The sequence below is a fragment of the Harmonia axyridis genome, chromosome 2 (assembly GCF_914767665.1).
Source record: "Harmonia axyridis chromosome 2, icHarAxyr1.1, whole genome shotgun sequence".
Lineage (NCBI taxonomy): Eukaryota > Metazoa > Arthropoda > Insecta > Coleoptera > Coccinellidae > Harmonia > Harmonia axyridis.
The window spans coordinates 56,384,000-56,398,384 of NC_059502.1; the positions used below are offsets into that span (position 1 = coordinate 56,384,000).

At 35.2% G+C, this 14,385-nt stretch overlaps 2 protein-coding genes across 6 annotated transcripts in view; one reads left to right on the plus strand and one right to left on the minus strand.

Moving 5' to 3' along the window:
• LOC123674060 (kazrin) overlaps positions 1–14,385 on the plus strand; it is a 122,307-nt gene that overhangs the window by 48,263 nt on the left and 59,659 nt on the right. The gene's annotated exons all lie outside the window — the stretch shown is intronic.
• LOC123674065 lies at positions 364–9,176 on the minus strand. Its single transcript, XM_045608912.1, has 4 exons — positions 9,031–9,176; positions 6,591–6,994; positions 3,693–4,061; positions 364–582 (listed from the first exon to the last, which is right to left on the minus strand). Exons 1-4 carry the CDS (start codon positions 9,075–9,077, stop codon positions 488–490), a joined length of 915 nt encoding a protein of 304 aa, XP_045464868.1. The 5' UTR covers positions 9,078–9,176; the 3' UTR covers positions 364–487.

Sequence of the window (14,385 nt, forward strand, 5' to 3'; positions counted from 1 at the left end):
GTTTGAGGAAAATTTTATATTGTGAAGTTTTGAGGATTAATTTTTGTCTTGATTGTGATGATGGTCTATATGTTAAATAGTTATTTGGGCCGTTTCCATCATCTGTGCGGTTGGTTGCTTCCGACGTTTCGACAAGCATTCGCCTGACGCCTTCAGGGTTCTGGTCCTGAGAAGGACTGATTGTTTGGTTCTGAGAAAAACCGTTTTGAGAATTTCTTGATATTTTTTTAATATTAGGTTTATTGTCGTTTCGGTTTTTTTTCCTCTCTTTCCTTTATACTTCGTCCTTATGAAGTTTGGTTATAGAATTATTCTCAATCTATCGATATTATTCATTGATTAATTGAATAAATCATTTTTATTAAATCTATTTAATTCTTACAATATCATTATAACTCTTAACATATACAAAAAGATAAAGTCATTTGATTTGAAAGAAATTGAGGGAAATTGGTATTGAAAACTTATAAGAACTAAATTATTCTCCTTAAGTCCTTGATTTCGCTATCATTTCTTCAACAGTCGGTACAACCCTATCTCGTAATGAATGGTGAATTTCTGCTTCGGTCCCAACTGATTTTTCTGGAAAACAAAGATGACTTAATGTGGCTCTGATATATTCAAAACAGTAATAATTCTCATCCATCTATCTATCTATCTATTACAGTTGTCTGAAATTTAAATGAGAGCATACTTGATATTTGATGTTTGATATAAGGATTATTGAAAATATTACAGAAATTCCGTATATTCTAACATTCTCCGTAATGAAGTTCAGATTTTCTGTCTCAAATTGAAGTTGATGAGGCTAATATGTAAATTTTCGATATATTGTTTGAATTTCCTATGGTTCTAAAGTAGCTATTAACACAGAATTTTGCTTGGTGCTTGGAATTGCTATTCCATATTATTATATTATGAATCTTCAAATTTCTATTCGGTCGACTTTTCACTGAAAAAGTTGTCAAAAGTTATTCCTGTGATATTTCGAATATTAGCTAGATATTTTTAAAAATGACCCATGTTTTATGATGGAACATCAAATCCTTCACGTCATTTTGATATCAAAATTTCGAATCATTACATCATAATGGAAATTTTCTCTCTCGTTCTGTCAAGATCAATATCACTTCGTATACTGATATATGAAAGCGATGGATCTTTCCACCAATGATACGCTTTGGGGCCTATACGTGAAAACCTCTGGCTTCTGACCATCACTCGACAATACATCAATAAAAGGTTTGTCGATTTCGGAGATATCATAGTCCATTATGTTCACGGAATTTCAGTTATATCCTTCCGCTCACCGCGTTTTCCATCAGTCGACTCCACAATTTATTCTCCGATGCGAATCTATCCGTTGTATCGTTCCATATCTCATTTTGGAGAAATAGAAGTCCTGCTCGCCTATTGTGCGAAACTGATGAATGCCTATGACGCTGCATTATCTGAATCCAGAGTTTTTGAATAGTAGGTACAGGTAAATACCTCCTTTTTTCCATAAATTAACGATGAAGATGTATTCGATTATGTTGGATGGGAGTGAATTTGATTTTATTTCAAACTAGACAATTTTTTTGTTTTTGAAATAGTAATATCAATATAACTCAATTTGTGTTTTTCTTGTCAACCCATTACTTGCATTCGATTTGCATTTTAGGGATTTACCTAATTTCTATCTATAATATAATAAACAGGGTGGTCTAGATTTTAGTTCAATTACTTTGGCGTCGGATAGAACAAAATTTTTCATGAAAAAAAAATTAAATGAACATAATATCCCAACATGCTTGGTTTTCAAATTTAAAAAATCAATGTTTTACTTATAACTATATTATGATTGTTTTAATTTTTAGGTTTTGAAGTTGAGATAATGAAGTGTTTTGAATTAGGTAATAATTTCCTTCCAAAATTATCCAGTGGCGTAGATACAAGGATGCGACTATACTTTTCTTGATGAAAATCTAGGCTACTGTTTTTTTTCGAGAAAATATTTTTCTTTTTTTGAAATCACCAGCGTTTTATTAAAAAAAAAGTCTTCTCAACTTTTTTTCATAGACTGTACAATTTTCGAGATAATCGAGTACAAATCAAAACTATCCACAAAATAAAGTTTTCACATTTTCCCAATTGATGAATGAAAGTACAAAAATTGGCGGAGTTTATTATAACGCTTTCAAATGACATTTAATTGAGCATTTGAGAAATAACATTTATCGGACACTTAAACAATACAAAATTTACGAAAATTGTTCAAAATGTAAGCCATTTTCGTTCAACTCACACCTCGCAAAGACGCAAAAATGAGGGATTCAAATTTGGTAAATAAGTTACAATACTTCATTTTTGTGGAAAATGATACATTCTATGAAAAAAATTCAAGAGACATTTTTTTTGTAAAACTGATGATTTCAGAAATGGAATGATTTTCTCGAGAAAAAAAAAGGGAGTGGTCCAGATTTTCAATAGAAAAAGGATCATCGCACTCCTATATCTATAACACTAGATAATTTTGGCATGACACCTAATTCGAAGCATTACAATATCTAGACTTTAATACCTACAAATTAAAACAATCAATGTATTAATTCTAGAGTTATAAATAAGAAATTGAATAACTCCAAAGTTATCGAACCGAGTAGTGAACTGAAATTGAGTTCACCCTGAATAATTTATTGAAGAAATATTTTTTTTGCATAAAAACGTTACCCCAAACAGAAAGGTATGGAGGCTTTTTTGTTACAAATTGAACGAGGAATTTGAAAATAATTTTCAGTTTGAAATATCTCAATGGTCTACCATTTTTTCTTTCGAAAAAACGAGATCATCACCCATTTGCGCGTATTTGAAATTCTTAATTGAATGTCAATAAAAGCACAATTACTACCTCTAGAAGTTCACCAAATTTCATTTGAATATTTTGACCGGTTTCAAAGTAATAAATAGTTAGTTTTTAAGGAAAACTTTAATACCCTGTATCTCGGAAAACGAAGCATTTGAGACTAAAATTATACAGCAAACTGTCATTATTTAATATTTTTCATGCATAATCACCCTCTAAAGTTTGTTGCACTTATTCACTTACACCCTGTATAACAACTCTTTAATGATCAATTCCCTTTATTTCGGTTCTTGATTGCAACCTTCTTCAGGACATGAACAACCCATTTGTTAACGGGAGAATTACATTGTACTGCGTTGTTTATATGTTTTTCATGCATTCGGAAAAGGGAATTAATGCAAATTGTGATCTCTACCGTAACATGAACACAAAAACACTCCAACCACACAATTGTTGTATGAAAAATCTGCATAAAACTTTCGCTTCAGTCTTCCTTGAGCGTTAACCTTACAGGAACTGTTGTGATAGGCTACCGAGAAATTTCAACTCGCTCTGATCTGCTGTCATGGTATTATTTTATTTTTTTGATATTTCGCTTGAATCTTCTACGGTTTTTATGACGCTATCCACACGAAATTTTCCACAAAGCTTGAAACGGGTATAACATAGACAGAGTGATTCAAAATTCAGTATCAGTAAATTCAAAATTCAAAAGAACTGAGTATTGAAGTTTCAAGATAATATTTCTCCATAGTTCCTTAATTTTTTGAGATATTTAAATCAAATATAAATAAGAGGTTACGTTTTAGGTAGACTTTGTCTAAATCTACACTATTATATGTCTCACCAAATGCTTTCTTCTTTCTGCACCTAGATTGATACAACAGCTTATTCAACTTGTTCACGTTTCCCAAGATTACCCCAATCCAAAGAGACCCAATAATCCACCACTTGCATTTGAAGAAGCCACAACTTTCTCGTATAATACTATTTCCTAAATCACCTCTCCTTTTACCTTCCTTATATTTGATCTTCCCCAAAAAAGAGTTGGAGTTTGAATGGCAAAACTTATTCTTCAAGTCTTCATTTGTTTCCAGGAAGTTCATCCAATGTGATATGCTGCAATTCCAAGGATTATTAGCAGCGTAAAGTGAGAAGGTGGGATTTCGTCTAATTTTTTCAATAACGTCACCGGTGAGGTATTTCAACTGATTTCCTGAAACGAAAAAAAATTGAATTGGTAATAAGTACATCAATGATGTCATAAGTTCAATGATTCATAGAAGATTAAATAGGGATTTCATTGCATCACGACCTTATGCCCGCCACTCACGAAGCGTTTCTTCCAGCGTTTGGTAGCAAGCGTCGAAGAGATTCCAGTCAGACAGCTCGGGACACGGCCGTACGACTGAAAATCAGAGTATGAACTTGACTGCCCGACTGGAATCTCTTCGACGCTAGCTACCAAACGCTGGAAGAAACGCTTCGTGAGTGGCGGACATTATGGTCTATAGTGCTTCCCCATCAGAGCTGTTCTCGCCATTTTTGTCGTATAAATATCTAGCTCGCCATCCAGTTCTAGAGTTCTAATGAACTTCAGTATCTGGGATATGGCTTGACTGAGGTTACTTCCTCAGTTCTACAAGTCACTAGTCCAAAGTATTTTTTGAGTTGGCTAGCAATGGCCAGGCATTCCGTCACCAGGCGATGCGGAGTTTCTTCGTTCTCCCCACAGACTCGTCGTTTTCTGTCAGATTTATTATCACAAGGTGCTTCCTGAGACGGGAATTGCCTGAAAGGAATCCAGTGAGGAAGTTTAGCATATTCCAAGATCAAGATACTTCTTAGATCTTGCAGTATCAAAGTTTCGAAGAATGATCCAACCCAGGCAGAATCCTCCTCGGCTTTTTTCTTCTCCTGAAACTCTTTCTTGTAGGTACATTTACATATACCACAAAAAGATTCTGGTTCAAGGAAAGGAGTTTGTGTTCGTTTTTTGGCAAATGTATGGCCTCTTCAATCACTTCAATTCCCGAGTGACCTGATAGTGTCTTACAAGGTTCACTTCCACACATCTTTTGTTTGCAAGTATATCTGCCTGAAAGACACTTGGACAGCCACCTATAGTGAGCATTTGTTGCCAAACCCAAATACTCCAGCGCCTGTCCACGTCGTATTTTCAACACCATATAACATTTGAGGGTGTTTTTTTTTTAGTTGGCATCATGGACTCCCTTTCTCAATCTTCTCTTCTATAGGGTGTTTTTTTTCGAGGTATATAACTTTAAGTTGGCATTACTGTTCAAGATGGCGACCGATTCAACAGCTGTCAAGTGATTTATTCTCAGTTTGGTTTGGCAATTCATCATGAATAGACTCACGCCTGAACAACGATTGGAAATAGTGCAATTTCACTTCGAAAATAATGGTTCTGTGCGGAATACGTATCCCGATTTTCATAAGGTAATTTTGTTTAGTGATGAAGCGTACTTCTGGTTGAATGGCTACGTCAACAAACAAAACTGTCGCATTTGGAGTGGTGCTAATCCTCAAGTGTATGTCGAAACATCGTTACATCCAGAAAAACTGACTGTTTGGTGCGCTTTATGGGCTGGTGGAATCATTGATCCGTAATTCTTCAGAAACGATGATGGCCAGAACGTTACACTCAATGGTGATCGGTATCGGTATATATAGCCATGATTACTAACCTTTTCATTCCTGAATTGAACAATCATGATGTCCAGGAGCTGTGGTTCCAACAAGACGGCGCAACATGTCACACAGCTCGTGCCACAATCGATTTATTGAAAGACACGTTTGGTAACCGCCTAATTTCACGTTTTGGACCTGTGAATTGGCCTCCAAGATCTTGTGATTTAACACCGCTAGACTACTTTCTGTGGGGCTATGTAAAGTCATTGGTCTATGCGGATAAGCCACAAACCCTTGACCATTTGGAAGACAACATTCGGCGTATTGTTGCCGATATACGGTCACAAATGTTGGAAAAAGTCATCGAAAATTGGACGTCCAGATTGGACTACATCCGATCCAGCCGTGGCGGTCATATGCCAGAAATCATATTTAAAATGTAAGTATTTTGCCTTGGACTCTACGTAAATGGGCAAAATTGCCACATTAGGGGTTCAGAAAATCCATGAATGATCGGTTTTCGGGCTGCTTGTGTGATTGGACCTTACTTATTGGAAAATGAGGCTGGTGCAGCCATTAATGAATGGTGAATGGATTCCCCTACCAAGCTTATGATTCTTTTATGCCCTCAATTGGAAGATATTCTTGTGGACGACGTTCATTATCAACCACATGGCGCTACAAGCTATTAAAGTAGCGAAACAATGGCAATTTTGCAAGACAAGTTTTCTGATCGTGTTATTTCTCGAAGAGGTTCTCACAATTGGCTACCAAGACCTTATGATTTAAGATAAGTTCTATGCCAATGCTACACCATCGATTCAAGACCATAATGATGGTGAAGAGGAAGGGAAAATGACATAAAAAGGATATGATGCTGTAACCGTAACCGTTGCGGCCATTTAGTTGATATCGTTTTCAATGACATACCTTCATCTTTACAATGAAATAAACATCCATTGATTTCTCTTAAAATATCATCTTTTTTGTTATATCAAAATGAAACCTTTTATTGGAAAACCCTTTATAAGGACAACTATCAATGAAAAAAGTTGGCAAGAACAATATTCTCCAAATGCCCGCACCTTACCTGAAACGTCCAGCACATTTAGCTTCGGAAACGCGTCCAAATGCAGTTCGCTCAAGCTATTCAGAAGATTATCCGATAAAATCAGTATATTCAGGACGTTGGGTTTATCGAAGGAGTTCCCGTCGAAACTTGTGATCAGATTGTCGGACAGATTCAGTTTGATGAGTTTCGAGAGTTGGGCGAACGTCCCTTTCCCCAAACTTTTTATTCTGCAACTGGAAAGGTTCAAATCTTCGAGGTTCACGTAGTCTTCCACATATGACCTGACCTCGTGAATTTCAGTTCCAGATAAATCTAGCGCTTTGATGTCTGTCATCTGAATGGATAGAGATGATTCTCCTTTGGGGTCGTAAGTGCAACTGATTCTGGATGCTGACATTGTGCAATATTTTTCCGAGGAAACACTGAAAAACGGGAATTTATGAGATGGGACAAAAATCAAGAGATATGCTCTTTATCTTTATTTTGTAGAGATAATACGATGTTAATAATAACTAAATATGATATACCGAGTATTTTTTTGAAGTTGAATCAGCTAAAAACTAAGAAAAGGAAAAATCTTAATGAAAAAAGTCTCAAAAACCAATCAATTTTTCATTCGAATTATTTTTCAATAGGACATTTCCTCCTTGAAGTTTTTCAACTGATTCAACTCAAAAAAAATTACCCGCTATAAATTGCAAATTTATTTTTTATATTACTGTAGAATGAAGAAAATCTTTCACAAAAAAATCTCAAAATGAAATTTAAAACAATAAATTTCAAATATGGGGAATGAAAATAAACGAAAAATCCCCTTAGCAGATGAAAATTTTCAATTGGTCAATAGGGAGTTGTAGAGCCAGAAAGAGTTAATTCTACAATGAAATTGATTTTAACCGTGAGAAACTTTTTTTATAGCATATCCCATGCATGTTCAAGCGAATATAAATCAGGTGGCTGGGCTGGCCATGATAAAGCCTTGATTTCGTAAAAATCTAGAAGATTCGAAGTGCAGTGTTCGGACGGGCATCCTCATGTTTCAAGAGAAAAGCATATATGTACCGGGTTTTTCACCATAATTTGACCCCCCCTTTAACTTTGTTATTAAAAGAGGTACAAAAAAATGTTTTCTACAAAAGTTTCACGAAATCGACTAGGGTTTTTTAAAATGATTTCACAAAACGGAATATATACAGAGTGGGCAACATATAGAGTGCAACTTCATTTTTTCAAATGAAACACCCTGAATATTTTTCTATATTTGACTAGCTCTTTTTCTCCTGATTTCGAATATATAACATATGTTTGGCCTATCTCTCTTATTCTGATTACCACAGAGATTCAAATTTTGAGAACCACCTGGCATGCTCAGTAATCAGTTTTCAAGTGGTAGGCTGGATAACTCAAAATGCCCTTTTTTGAGTTATCTCATTGGCAACGATATGACATATAGTCAAATTGCCAACGAGATAACTCAAAAAAGGGCATTTTAAGAACCACCTGGCATGCTCAGTAATCAGTTTTCAAGTGGCAGTCTGCGATTACTCAAAATGCCCTTTTTTGAGTTATCTCGTTGGCAACGATATGACATATAGTCAAATTGTCAACGAGATACCTCAAAAAAGGGCATTTTGAGTAATCGCAGACTGCCACTTGAAAACTGATTACTGAGCATGCCAGGTGGTTCTTAAAATGCCCTTTTTTGAATTATCTCGTTGGCAATTTGACTATATGTCATATCGTTGCCAACGAGATAACTCAAAAAAGGGCATTTTGAGTTATCGCAGCCTACCACTTGAAAACTGATTACTGATCATGCCAGGTGGTTCTTAAAATTTGAAACTCTGTGGTACTCAGAATAAAAGAGATAGGCCAAACATATGTTATATATTCGAAACCAGGAGAAAAAGAGCAAGTCAAATATAGAAAAATATACAGGGTGTTCCATTTGAAAAAATGAAGTTGCAATCAATATGTTGCCCACTCTGTATATAATTAGTTTTGTGAAATCATTTTAAAAAACACTAGTCGATATCGTGAAACTTTTGTAGAAAACATTTTTTTGTACCTCTTTTAGTAACAAAGTTAAAGGGGGGGTCAAATTATGGTGAAAAACCCGGTACCTATAAAGGAACAACATATTGAAGTATCTGTTGCATTTAAGTCATCAATTCTTCCATCAAAACGAGATTTGTTCTTCCTTGATATGAAATTCCGCCTCATACCAAAACAGTTCCACCTAGGAACTTCTTGTACATGCTGCAACCTTTCAACATTTCCTGACAAATTCCAAACACAACATTTGCTCAAATCTTTATTGAGTCCAAATCTTGCCTCATCAGAAAATAAGACATTCGGTTAATTACTAAGATTCCAATCTACGTGTTGTTCATCGCTGTGGCACTATAAATATCATGAACAATCAACAATAAAATCTTTTGCTTGTCGAGCTACTTACATTCCACTGGATCCAACCAAAATCAACACAAAATTTGAAAATTTCATTTTTGTGCACAAGCACTCACAATTTTTTTTCAAGATTCAGATGAAGATTGATTTTCTCCAACAAGTTTTTATTTTATTGTACTTCTCCACACATTTATGTTTTCGTAGGAATGACATTTAAATCATATTTATATTCGATGTTCTTTCACATTGAGCAGCATTTGACATTGTCAGTTTATTAATTACAATGACAGATTGATGTGGAACTCAAAATCATTATCATTTTTGTCTTCATTTAAGAAAATATCTAATAGTGCAAATTAGGAGAGTTTGGAAATACTATTTTATACAAAAATTCGAGAAGCCCTGTAAACATCTTCAAGAGAGGTTTAAATCAGATGTGTGGAGAACTTTCTGAAGACCTTGTTTTCCTCATGTGCCAGAGTTTATGGAGGATTATGCAAAGTGATCTGTCTCCACCTTATAATAATATGAAGAGGCCATCGCAAGCAATAATGTCTGCTTCTAGGAGAACAAAGTTTAACAAGCTATGGGAGGAAGTGCATTGGGCGACTATCTATACAAGATAGTTAAGTGGTTTGTACCCCTGTCAACAAGCTGATCTTAGAATTCGAGGCTTTCTGTCACCCCATATACTAGAGAGAGAGAGAGAGAGAGAGAGAGAAAGAGAGTGAGAGAGAGGAATTTAATTAATTTGGCGCGCCAGCTCGTTGGTCATCTAGCACCATCCATATACTAGAGGACATAAATGTCAACTAAAAATATCTTTACTGGTTGTTGGATCAAAGGTATCGGTAACTGATTGGACTGCGCCTAAGTTATAAATGATTTCCGATTTAGATTTTTCTGAATTGAAGATTGGAAGAGGGGAGATGTATCAGTTTTTTGTGTTTACGGGTCACTATTGTGTAAAACGGAGATTGAATTATAATATTGGTTGAAAATTGTCGCATAGCTCATAGATCCGTATTGCCAGTAGATCTACCTTGTGTAGGTAGATTTAAATTGCCCATAGATCCACACTGCCGATAGATCCATATTGCCCATAGATCATCATTGCCCACATTGCCGGAAAATCCACAAAGCATAGATCCACATTGCCGGTATAACCACATTTCCTGTCGATCCAGTGCTCCTAAATACATAATATTACAATTCCAAATTTGAGATGAAACAGCACAAAAAAGTTGAATTAGACAAAGAGTTGAATTTTTCGAAAGATACTCCACACTTATTGATTGTGGAGATTGGTAGTCAACACGAGATATTTCATAGTCGACAAGCTCGGAGAAAATTCATTTCATTTAATTTGCTTTTTCATTAACATGTGACTTTATGACTTAATGTGTACACATTCAAGACTGTGTTCGCAAAATGAAATCAAATAACCCAACAATTTTTCTCATTCTCCCGAGAGTATAAAATTAAGGCTTTGCTCGTACATTCGTAACCGGCACGTGACGCGTACTAATAAATGACAAGCACCATTGGACATTTGGGAGCATCGTAAATGGGAATGAAAGGATCGAGGACAAAGAAGAGGTATAATGAAGTGTATTCTGTCAGCTCTCAAATAGACGATTTAATTTCAGCGGTATATCAGAATTTCTACTGGGATGTCTGCGAGAGAGAATACTCGAAATGTATGCCCCAATCTAATCGTCCATTCTGAAGGCTAAAATGTTGGTGGAATTAATGATCGCTTGGTTAATCACATTTTGATTATAGATGGACTTTATCCTCCATTTTCTGTTCTACCAAGTACAAACGCTTAAACGTTGAATCGATAAAACTTACCTCCGCATTTTCAAGTGAAAAATCATGAGCGTTAGAATTCTATGTAAGCTATTAGATATCGCCACCAAGTCTTTAACTTTGAGAACCAAACGGAGTTGGATTATCATCAATTCAAAGAATGGATAGCTATTTGAGATAAAGTTGGTCGTATGGTCATAAGATATTTCCGACCCATTTAACACCCATACTGGAACATCGAGAAGAAATCATATGATATCTCAGCATTAGGGTCTAAAACTGTTGAAGGGTTTTCCAAATAGAAGTTTCACAGAGAAATAAATATTGAAGACGAGAAGGTCATCGATTTATTTGCCTCAAAAAAATGTAAAAGGCCTGATATCATTTTATTCTTTCATAATAACCTAAACACTGTTGAACTGTTGTTTTGTAAACTTGTCGAGTTGGGAATTACAAAGGAAATTTATAATTTTTTTGAATCATATCTTTCGAATAGTCAACAGAGTACAGAGCGTCACAGTTGGTAATTATAGATCAGAACCAACCATTGCTACTTCAGGCGTACCGCAGGGGAGGAACTTGGGTCCTCAATTTTTGTTTTGTTTTGTTAATTCGTTGCCAGAGAAATTGTCAAACTTCACAGGAGAAGTTTTTGCGAACGATTTCAATATTCAGAAAATTATAAGAAAGACAGATTGTGATTTGCTTCAACTTGGAATAAATAATTTTCGGATAACAGAATGTACCGGGGTTTTCACCATAATTTGAGCTCCCTCTAACTTTGTTGCTAAAAGAGGTACAAAAATGTTTTCTACAAAAGTTTTACGAAATTGACTAGTTTTTTTTAAATGATTTCACAAAACGAAATGTATACAAAGTGGGCAACATATTGATTGCAACTTCATTTTTTCAAATGGAACTCCCTGCATATTTCTCTTTATTTGACTAGATCTTTTTCCCCTGATTTCGAATATAAAGGGTATTTTTTTTTAGAGCTATAGAACTTTAAATTGCAATACAACAACGATGATTATTCGATTGACATGAATTTTATTTATCCGCAAGATAATCTTGTGGCATTACATTTTAAATATGATTTCTGACATATGACCGCCATGGCTGGCTCGGATGTAGTACAATCTGGGCGTCCAATTTTCGATGACTTTTTCCAACATTTGTGGCCGTATATCGGCAATAATACGGCGAATGTTGTCTTCCAAATGGTCAAGGGTTTGTGACTTATCCGCATAGACCAATGACTTTACATAGCCCCACAGAAAGTAGTCTAGCGGTGTTAAATCACAAGATCTTGGAGGCCAATTCACAGGTCCAAAATATGAAATTATGCGGTCGCCGAACGTGTCTTTCAATAAATCGATTGTGGCACGAGCTGTGTGACATGTTGCGCCGTCTTGTTGGAACAACAGCTCCTGGACATCATGGTTGTTCAATTCAGGAATGAAAAAGTTAGTAATCATGGCTCTATACCGATCGACATTGACTGTAGGGTTCTGGCCATCATCGTTTTTGAAGAAGTACGGACCAACAATTCCACCAGCCCATAAAGCGCACCAACAGTCAGTTTTTCTGGATGTAACGGTGTTTCGACATCCACGTGAGGATTAGCTTCACTCCAAATGCGGCAGTTTTGTTTTTTGACTTAGCCATTCAACCAGAAGTGCGCTTCATCGCTGAACAAAATTCGCTTATGAAAATCGGGAACAACAGCAATCTTATTTTGCACTATTTGCAAGCGTTGTTCAGGCGTGGGTTAATTCATGATTAATTGTCAAACCAAACTGAGGATAAATCACTTGACAGCTGTTAAATCGGTCGCCATCTTGAACAGTAATGCCAACTTAAAGTTATATACCTCGAAAAAAACACCCGTTATAACATAAGTTTGGCCTATCTCTCTGATTCTGATAACCACAGAGTTTCAAATTTTAAGAACCGCCTGGCATGCTCAGTAATCAGTTTTCTAGTGGTAGGCAGCGATGACTTAAAATGGCTTTTTTGAGTAATCTCGTTGGCAATGATATATGGCATACTCAAAAAAGGGCATTTAAAGTCGTTGCAGCCTACCAATTGAAAACTGATTACTGAGCATGCCAGGTGGTTCTTAAAATTTGAAACTCTGAGGTACTCAGAGAGATAGGCCAAACATAATTTGAAGGGGGGGTCAAATTATGGTGAAAAACCCGGTACCAAAATATTGAAAAATTTTCAATTGTCTCGTTCTCTTGAAGGGCCGAGGTCATTCTGTTGTATAATACTTTGATGAGGCCATAATTAGAATATGCGTCTCAAATTTGGAACCCATTGGAAACCACATATATTTATTGTATTGAGAAGGTTCAAAAAAGATTTTTGTATTACTTATATGTCTAGTTGCTGTTTCTAAGAGATTCAATAAATAAATAAATAGTTTTTGACATTGCAAAGTATCGTTTGAATCTCAATCATTGAAATGGAGCAATACATTATCATTATTATAAGATAAACAAGAACATTCAGAAATACCACCTTTTATTTAAAGTTTCGAGCACGAATTGCTGAATATATTTTACATAAATTGAAGTGGAGAACAACTTACTATTATTAATTTTACACAATGAATAAATTCGGCCGGAACGCTGGATAATAACGAAATGTATTTTCCGTTGCCATTGTTGTGTTCAAGAGGAAACACTTAAGTGAATGAGTAAAAGCCCTTTCTATTTTTATCGGACTGTAATCAAGGGGCGAGTTTTGTCTCCTTCATTTATAATGGAAGGGTGCATCCCCAACGAGGTCAACATTCTAAGCTTGTTCTAGAAGGAAGGGTTTCAAACCACAATAAGACTTGTTGGACGTTCGATAAATTATGGAAAGTGTTTTCAAACATCCAATTGTGAGAATAATTTATAGTCACGTTGAATCCATCGTGCTCTATAAAAGCGATGACAAAGTATTAAGAAGTTCTGAATATGTTCACGAATTATACAAATCATATATTCTGGGTCCATATAAGTTTTCAGCAATAACTATTAGTGTATTTTCAAATATGTTGTTACGAAATTATACTTTGCTTCATTTTCAAATATTGAACTGTTTCAGCCGGTACTAATTTGTAGTTGATCATGATAAAAACTAGTTTTATAATTTTTATGTTTTTATTGTCAAAAGTTTGTTAACAATTTTGGGATATCATTGAGTGAATATTTTCTAAAATCTTCTATTCTAGTCGATAGATTGGGAAAAATCTATACATTCGCGAGTCAAAAATGTGACTGAGCATTCTAGGGGTGATAGTACATTGAAAAATAAGTTTAGTTTGATGCATAAAATTATGGCCCAAAATGCATATTAAGGGACTATAGCAAAGAGTCACCACAATATCAATGAACCAAGGGAATACTCTGTCATCCTGATTTTTGAATAATAATAATAATAAATCTACAGAAAAACTATAATTCGGTTCAAGTGAAAACCCCTAGAGAAAAACTTACACAAGACTTACTCTCATAAGTGTCAGGAAAATATTGTTTAACTTTGATCCAGGTGATTAGACTGGGAATTTTCAAAATAGGACAATAGATAAAACACTATT